Below are 9,502 nucleotides of genomic sequence, written 5' to 3'. Positions count from 1 at the left end.
GACAACAGGCTAAGCCTAAGATTTGTAGCTCAACAGCATTTGCTAGCCTTCCACAAAACTAGACAACCAATCTAATATGGCATTAGCCCGCCTTCCACAAAGTGAGACACCCGATGTATTCGGGTGCTTCACTTTGCTTCTTGAGCGCAACTATAAGGGCTACATACTACTATACTAGGCTCTTAGCCCGCGAGTAATGCGCGGCCCAACATACCTTGTCCCTTGGGCGGGCGGGTTCTCGAACTCATGGGTCCTTGGCACAGCCTTGGCTAGCTAGTGTGGGTCCCTATTTTTTTACCCTTCCAAAAAAAGGGTCAACATGGTAAGATTGTGAATGATACACCCACTTGCCACAAATTCGTCAACATTATTTTGTAGCCGCACCGTACACCCACTTGCTAGAATGTGACGTATATAATTTGGTTTTGGTAGCCACTTTCCATTATCCTCGTCTATTTTGTAGTACAATGAATTTTAGACAGCAAGCTTTATTTTCAGCAACTCTCCAATTTGCAATTCTAATCACATGAATAAATGGTTTGATAACAAACACTCACATGATCGTCATCACATAATTACCAAAAATAAATAAACAATGAATAAAAGCAAGTAAAATAATACTACCTACTACGAGTATGTAGCTAGTAAACATTAGTGGTAGAATTGGTAGTAAAACTACTTACTTGTACATACAAGTAGAATGGCAAATTGCATATGCATAGTTTAGTGGTGTACAAGTGCATACGCGTTTTAAAAAAAAAGTATCTCTTAGTTAATTAAGTATAATCGACTGAGGCATTATGATAATTATTCATAAATAAATACCCTTTTTGTTGCAACTAATAAAAAACAGAGGTATTATGATAAAATCCTTTTTTTCTTTTTTTTTTCACACAAAATGAATTGTCATTGGAGTTGTACTCGATATGCTCATTTTGACGCAAATTGGTGATGAAAATTTTAAAAGTATACTAGTATTAGGCTTTTCCCTCCGCTATAACGATGAGTTTTGGTATAATGTCGAAAATTTCTTGTATTGTGTAGAATTTTTAAGGCACCCTTTGAGATTTGGTTTAATACCTGAATTATTGTCATTAATATAGATGAAAAGGTAGCATTTATGTGGTTCGATACTTTATACTTTCTTTGCCTCATTAATAGCAAAGATTGATTAACGAACATCTTCTATCCTTTCCCTCTCTTTCCTTCATTCTCCCTTTTTCTCTCTTTTCATTGGCGTATCTTGGGACTTTTATAGTGCCAAGTACTCCGTATTAAGTTGCTTGTGTGATGTTGGTTTGCAATAAATTCAATAAGGGATTAACGTCTTCATAATTCATGTTCAAAATTATACCCCTCTATCTTATTTGCCTCGCGTTAAAAGAAAGTGTGACAATCAAATTGAGACGGAGGAACCAAGGAAATATAATAATTGAGGCACGAGAATCAAGAAAAAATGTGCAATCCACAACGGGTATACAAGGACGAGAAGTCACAATCAACAAGAAACACAAAAGCGTAGCAAGATTAGCAACTTGTCACCAACTAGTCAATCAACTACACCTTCTAATCATACCAAATAACTGTTTTTAATCTTACACAACCGCGAGTACACGCCACCTCTACACTTTGGTGCGTAAGATGGGCGGCAACACACTTTGTCACCTTCACCTCTCCAATCCTCTCGCTTTCCGCCACGTGTCATACTATTCTATAAACATTCTCTCCATTTTTTTCATCACCTTTTTTTTTAAAAAAATATTTTTTTTTAAAAAAAATATTCCAAAACTACCCCTGTTGAAAATATACTACTTGTATAATGTTTGTTAAGGAGACAGCTCAACAATATATAGATATATCATATAAAGACTTTACTATAAACTTCGTTTGGTGTTCATTATTTGAAGTTTGATCATTTCAAAATAAATAAAAAAATTTCAACGGTTCAACCATTATCATCTTCTTCTTGTTGTATATCTTCTTTAATTCTTTCCTGTATTATTATTGTTTTAGTTTTGGTCAAAACATATCGAGGTGCCTTACACTTATAAGGTGTGGTCGGTAAAAACTCGTGTTTTTTATTTGTAGTGATCGATTTCGAACAATAATGGAGAGGTACGAGAATATGAAAAATATTGGGTCTGGAAATTTTGGAGTTGCTAAGCTTGTCAAAGATAAATGGACTGGAGAACTCTTTGCTGTCAAATATATTGAGAGAGGACAAAAGGTCTCTTATTTCTTTTGTCTTTTTTCTCCTTTATTTTTGTCTTTAATTTCAATCCTTACAAAATTATTGATATCATTGTATATTTGTATATCATAATTTTGGCGGAACTTGATTTGCATTAATAATTTCCTGCTAAATTCGACTCTAAAAAGTTGAATTAACAATTATTTTGGTTGTGTATCTTGTTAGATTGATGAGCATGTTCAAAGGGAGATCATGAACCATAGATCGGTGAAACATCCTAACATTATTAGATTCAAAGAGGTAAGAAGCCTAAAAAACTTTCTATTTCTGTACTTGTTAATGTTTTTAATTAACTAAAAATCGCGCTATAATTAGCTTTTATGTTCAATGTTTATCCATGTTCTTCACATGCATTTTTGTAAGAAAAAACACTCTAAAGATGAAATGTATAATAGTTAAACAGTTTGCACACGTGAACTCGAAACCTTAATTACATGTATAGAATTAGGCCAACGTATTAATTAATGTGTTATAGGATTAATAAGCTGTTTTTTAATTTCAATTAGCCGTAATGTGTAGGAAAAGTTAAAGTGGAAGTTTGGTACGTGATTAGTGAATTTTTAATTATGGAATTATATCATGATTAAGGAAATTTCAGAGTATTTACGCGGTACATTATTCGAGCAGGTGTTCCTTACTCCTACGCATTTGGCAATAGTAATGGAATATGCTGCTGGAGGAGAACTGTTTGAAAGAATTTGTACTGCTGGAAGATTCAGTGAAGATGAGGTTTGTATCTTTTTTTGCTATGCTGTTCTTACAGAAAACGCAACTAAATGTTCGGGTTTTTATCTATATCCGGTTCAAGTATGTAACAGTATGTTTCAACGTGACAACTAATTCTAGACCAAAGGAGTAAATGAAATCGTAAATAAGTTTTTAACCAAGGTGGTTTTTGAACAGGCTAGGTCTGTTAATCTGAGCTTTGGGAGTTTTCTTTGATGTTTTCAGGCAAGGTATTATTTCCAACAACTAGTATCAGGAGTCAATTACTGCCATTCCATGGTATATATACTAATTTATTATGGAGTACATTTCATTATATTTAATTCTTTCTCTGATATTAAATATTTGTCCTGTTATTAATGCTTAATTTCACATGAAGTAAGCTTTATATACACATAAACAAGGCTAATAGTGCAAGTGTTTATTCTGAATGCAGCAAATATGTCACAGAGACCTTAAGCTGGAAAACACTCTCTTAGATGGCAGTTCAGAATCGCGTCTCAAAATCTGTGACTTTGGCTACTCTAAGGCAGGGAAACTCCTCTGAATCTATCATTTTGTGTATAATCAATCATCAATGATGACTAACTTTTGTTAATTATAACAGTCTGCAGTGCTACATTCTCAACCAAAATCGACAGTAGGAACACCAGCCTATATCGCCCCAGAAGTCCTTTCTCGAAAGGAATATGATGGAAAGGTAGTGAAACAACTAGTGATATATACATACTGCATAAAAACATGCTTTTAATCTTTAGCCTAAATTTTAGTCAATTCAGATTTAATGTGATATGTATGTAATTCATTAAGAATTACAGATTGCAGATGTTTGGTCTTGTGGAGTCACTCTATATGTCATGCTAGTTGGTGCATATCCCTTTGAAGATGCTGATGATCCTAGAAATTTCAAAACAACTATTGCAGTATGTATTTAATTCTTAATTTACTTTGGTGTTTGTAGAATATATATATAAAATGTTACTTCACATATATATGTGTATGATTGATATTTCTAGTAATTAATTATATCTGATTTCTTATGGTGTTCTGTTTTGGCAGAGGATTCTGAGTGTACATTACTCCATCCCTGATTATGTTCGCGTCTCCAATGATTGTAACCATCTTCTGTCTCGAATATTCGTAGCCAATCCTGAAAAGGTATGCTAACATAATTTTGTACATTTTCGTGATATAGTAATAGTTATGGTTTATGATTGGATTTCCTGATATTTACGGTACTGGTGTTATTTATGTAGAGGATAACGATGGAAGAAATAAAGAAACACCCGTGGTTTGTAAAGAATTTGCCCGCGGAGTATAAGGATGGTGGGCTAGACAACACCTTAAATACGACGGAAACAGACGTAACATCCCAAGATGAAGAGGAAATATTAGCCATAATTCAGGAAGCAAGGAAGCCTGGAGCAGTACAAGGGTCCAACCTATTTGGTGAAGGTCTGCTCTTAGGCGGCAGCTTAGATTTCGACGACAGCGAGCTTGATGCTGACCTTGATGATTTGGAAATGAGCTGTGAAGATTTTGTATGTGCTCTATGATATACAAAGTATATATGATCATATACTAATTAATATGGTTTGCTAATCAAGTAATTCCTTTGATAAGTTTGATGGGAATTCAAACTAATGTTAGCAATAATTAGCAGTTAATTAATTAATTATGCAAGTGTGTATGCTTTGCTTTTGTAAATCCCTTGATATTGTGCCTTCATCAGTTGGTGAGGCTGTAACCACTAAAATTTGGTACAATTGATATAAAAAATAAAAAATAAAAAAAATGTATGCTTTTGTCGGATGATAATCATATGAATTAAATTTGGTTGAAGTGGGAGAATAAATGGGTTGTGTATAAGCATGAGCATGACCAAGAAAATGTTAAAACAACAACTTGCAAAGAATTTTTATGAAGGTCCCCTTGACCCCTTTTGATGGATTTGCTATGCAATTTGGTACTCCCTCCTCCCTACCCGTCAAATTAATATTATGAGACAATCATACAAAACTCTATAGAAATACATCTTTGTTTATATTAATATTTCATGGTTAATTATATAAATTATGATCAATATACACAAATTTTTATATGTGGGTGCCCGGTGTGATTGAGGTTACTCGGTCGGTTAAGGGCCCCTCAGTCAGGGCCAGTTACTTAGTCGATTAGAAATTACTCAATATATCTTAGGGGTTACCTTGCCAGTATTTTGGTGTGTGTTAGCTTGCCGCACAGTTTGGTTGACCACACCAAAAAAAAGCGCTGACATGTATAGATATATATATAGAAGCGGAAAAGTAGCTTGACATGGGTCAAACCAGCCAAAACTTAAAACTAGGGGTGGATGCAATTTGATCAAAGGATTAAGGTTTCAACTAATTTCAAGTAAAAAAACCATCACTAAAACTAAAACAAGTACTACTTGATGAGTTGATGTGATGTATGTATCCATTTATTTAATAATCCTAATAATTAACATTGCATTATACAATTGAAATTTAATTTGTACGTGGTCTTTATCTTTCAACGTCGATCCGATCACCATCTTCATTTCAACAATGTACAATGTATATTTTTAACGTTATTGGGTCCTCTAACAATATATGCAGTGAGCGACCAATAGATAGTCAATACATCTTATTAAGATAAGACTATTAATAAGTTAGGTTCAAAAATCATTATCAATCACTAAACCCAATTTAAGTTGTGTCGAGTTATGTATGGTAGATTTTTCTTATATACGTAGGTTAAATCTATGTGAATGTAAATATATATTTGTCCTAATCTCAAAATTACACATTTTGTTTTTAATATTGACAAACAATATTTGTTAACGATGACGACAAACTTTTCAAAAAAACAAAAATTGTTGTAGAAGTAATTTTTAAGCTAGTTGTATTTTTGCAAATCTTCTTTTTTAAAAGTGATATGCCCACATCGTATGGCCAGCCACTATAAGGGTTACTTCACTAGCGTAATGAGGGTTATTGTGCTAGTATAATGGGGGTTACTTGGTCAATGTTAAATGGGTTACTTTTTTTTGAGAGATGTTAAATGGGTTAGTTCATCATTGTTATAGAGTTACCCGATTAGTGTTATAGGGGTTACTCGGTCAGTACAAGGATTACTTAATCAATGTTATAGTGGTTTACTTTAAGTGGCCACACGGTGTGACCGGCCGCACACAAGACGGGCTATACGGTATATTATTATTATTGTTCAATTTGTGGAAAGAGTGATTAGCACGTAAATTAGAAAAACATCCAAAATGTGACCAACAAGATACATGGGGTAGATAGTATTCACTTTAAATGAATTTTGCCTATCTTTGACCTTATAGTATCTTATCTAAATATATTATACCTTATTATATAAACTCGTTAGCATATAATTTATCTGAATTTATTCGATAGAAAACAAGTGAAAATAAGATGATTTTTTTTTTTATATATATATATATATTTTTTTGAAATAAAAATGAGAATGTTACATAGCTTTAAATTGTAGTTGTAGCTCAGTTTACCATTGTATAAGTGACCTTCCAAATTAGGTAGAGAACCCTAATTGTAGCCGCTCTTTATCATACAAACTATTCCGTATTTTATTACACGTAGTATTAAAAGACCATTATAATATAAACGAGTACCTTGATAAGTTGTGGAGCCAATTAGATAATGAGATCGGATTGGAACTCCACTAGATTAATATAACAATCAACCTGTATTTCATACAAATATACATCATAAAGTTGCAACTTGACTTATTTAAAACCTTTACCTTTTGTCATTAAAGTCTAAAAAGTTCTCAAATCTCAACTTACACCCAAAACTTCTTTGAATTTGAAGGTGGATAATGTTGTAATTCCACATAGATTAATTATCAATCGTCACTCTTTCTTATTTTTGTCATATATCATTGGACGTTTCTAATTTGTTGCGTCACTTTAGAATAACAATTTAATTAAGTTGTGTTAGTTAATCCTCATCCTCTTAATTAATGAAGTTAAATATGATTAGTGGTCATGTCTTAGCTTGGACTCTCATACTTGGATTTTGTATCGAATATGTTTCTCTTATTGGCTAAATACATGCCTCAATGTGGTTTTATGTAGTGATGAAATTACTATATTAGAACTTGTCGTATCGCGTGACATCAAAAGATTTATACTAATAGTATGGATGAATTATGAATTCATTGATTGAAAAGATGGTACTTAATATAAATTAGTCTATGTATGTAGTTGTTAACATAAGGAATGCTCTTCTTTGCTATATCATAATTAATGTTTCTTGACGTATGTTCAATTTGGGAAGGTGATAATCGGCTTTTGTTTTTGTATCTATATAGACCAATGAAAACTTGTTAAAGTAGAATAAGTTTTTAAGTAAGGTGATAATTTGGGTGTTTGAAAAGACAAGCTAGGACTAGCATGAGGAAATTGATAAGGTCACCTCTCAAAGTGAGTAACAATGAAAGTCGTACCAAATAAGATTATACGAGTATATAGTCAAAATCATTTTCTAAGGCTCATATGAGACAATGAGCAGCTTGATTCTAAAATTTGTAATTTTTGAGAAATACACTTTTTTTTTTTAACGTAAAGATGGAGAAAATTTCACCATTTCACTCACCACGAATACAGAGTACTAACTACCCATTTATTTTTATCCACTCCTGTCATTAATTTATTCCAAGAAAAATAATTATATTCGAGACAAAAAAATAAAAAAAAAAATTAAAAAAAAAATAAAAAAAGAAGAAAAAAGGTGAGTTTTGAGGTTGAGGATAAATATATTATTAATGCTTGAATGGGGACTTAAAGCCTTTAGCACAATGGTTCAAAAAAAAAAGTGAATTTTGAGGTTGAGGATAGATATATTATTGTTTAGAGGTTGGATTTAACAAAACCAACGATTAAGAATCAAGCTAAGGGTATGTTCTCATTGACTGAACTGAGCTGAACTGAGCTGAGCTGAAATGAAATCAAATGAATATTTTATAAGAGAAGGAAATTAGGACCTGAACTGAACTGAATTTCACCGTAAAAGAACATGTCCTAAGTGCACGTGATTTTTTTTTTTTTTTGAAACAAAAGTGTACGTGATATTAAATACGGAGTAAGGGCCTGTTCTCTTACGTTGAAAATCAGTTCAGCTGAGTTCAGTTCAGTTCAGTTCAGCTCCTAATTTCCTTCTCTTATAAAATATTCATTTCAGTTCAGCTGAGTTCAGTCAATGAGAACAGGCCCTAAGTGTAAATGGGATGAATGAGATAAAATATTCCAAAGTTGCAACTAACAGGCCCTAAGTGTAAATGGGATGAATGAGGTAAAATATTCCAAAGTTGCAACTAATATGTAACGGAGGTAGTAATAGTTTGAATATGGCAAACAAAATAAATTAAATAAAAACAAAATTCCGTTGCCGGGACTTGAACCCGGGTCTCTCGGGTGAGAGCCGAGTATCCTGACCAACTAGACTACAACGGATTATTGATGATTATATTCATTATTTTCAACTTATACTCGGTGCACTTTACGAAATTCGCATACTGTTGATAAATAGTTCATTGCTCCTATGTCATGGTCGTAAATTGAAGTACAAATTATCTTTTTTTTTTTATTTTATTATTTATCCTTCCTTTTTGTTATGCTTACAGATATTTTGGGTGTTTGGACGTTGACTTAAGAAATTGAACTAAAAATTTGGAATGTCAATGTGTAAGTGAATGGTTTGTACTGTGTGAAATAGTGGTGATTTTGTTTCAATAATAGTGTTGATCTTGCAAATCTTTGTTAATGTCATCAATTAGACCGTTGTCGAATGGTGTTTTTATAGGACAATTTTCTTTCAATATATGGAGTATTTAGTTTTTTATGAAGCAATTTGTAAAAAACTTCATTTCTTTTCGATTAATTAGGCCACTGAAAATATTAAGTACGAGGATTAGTTTTGTAAAATGAGAGAATTGACCAAAATGACGTCAATTCATTGTATTGCTTGTATATAAGGTGTAATGGTTCTTGTGTGATTGACTGATTGGTTTACAATGTTTGAATTATGGAACTTGTTCATGTTAAGAGAAATAATGCTTTGACTATATTTGTGGCATATTAATGTAATGGTTTAGCATGTTTTGATGTACTATTTTAATCATTTTTTTTTTTTTTTTTTGTAAGTCAATATGATTTGAGTAATGGTACATAAACATAGGGGTTGATTGTGATGGTTGGATTGACTCATAATGTGAGGGTGTTGATAAGGGAGGTTTATGGATGGCCTACCTCATCTATTTTATGGTTCAAGTGATTGCCAACTATATCCAATTTATTGTAAGTTTTGTTTCATGAATGGCTTAAGAAGGTATAATGACTAAATTAAAGAAGTTTTGTTTCATGAATAGCTTAAGAAGGTATAATGTTGTGTTTGTCACGACTAAATTAAAGAAGTAATCATAGATCATTAGTTAACTATCGGAGAGCCAGGCATAGATTTTTGTTAACTATGGATTATTATC

At 32.4% G+C, this 9,502-nt stretch overlaps 1 protein-coding gene and 1 non-coding gene across 3 annotated transcripts; one reads left to right on the top strand and one right to left on the bottom strand.

Moving 5' to 3' along the window:
• Positions 1 to 1,871: 1,871 nt before the first annotated feature.
• On the top strand, positions 1,872 to 4,684 carry LOC145602973 (serine/threonine-protein kinase SAPK2-like). 2 transcript variants are annotated; one of them, XM_081659109.1, is made up of 10 exons: positions 1,872 to 1,971; positions 2,089 to 2,227; positions 2,417 to 2,491; positions 2,879 to 2,980; positions 3,203 to 3,256; positions 3,414 to 3,506; positions 3,585 to 3,677; positions 3,796 to 3,900; positions 4,037 to 4,135; positions 4,234 to 4,684. In XM_081659109.1, the coding sequence occupies exons 2-10, from the start codon at positions 2,108 to 2,110 to the stop codon at positions 4,531 to 4,533; spliced, it is 1,041 nt and encodes a 346-aa protein (XP_081515235.1). In that variant the 5' UTR covers positions 1,872 to 1,971; positions 2,089 to 2,107; the 3' UTR covers positions 4,534 to 4,684. The 2 variants fall into 2 exon arrangements, with proteins under 2 accessions (XP_081515235.1, XP_081515234.1); XM_081659108.1 differs by having other exon boundaries at positions 1,888 to 2,227.
• Positions 4,685 to 8,401: 3,717 nt separating this feature from the next.
• On the bottom strand, positions 8,402 to 8,474 carry TRNAE-CUC (transfer RNA glutamic acid (anticodon CUC)). Its single transcript has one exon. It is a non-coding gene; the product is annotated as a tRNA-Glu (tRNA).
• Positions 8,475 to 9,502: the final 1,028 nt, after the last annotated feature.

This window comes from Chenopodium album, chromosome 21 (genome assembly GCF_948465745.1).
Source record: "Chenopodium album chromosome 21, dcCheAlbu1.1, whole genome shotgun sequence".
Lineage (NCBI taxonomy): Eukaryota > Viridiplantae > Streptophyta > Magnoliopsida > Caryophyllales > Amaranthaceae > Chenopodium > Chenopodium album.
Note: the sequence above shows the minus strand (reverse complement) of the source record. Positions and strands in the feature narration are given on the sequence as shown.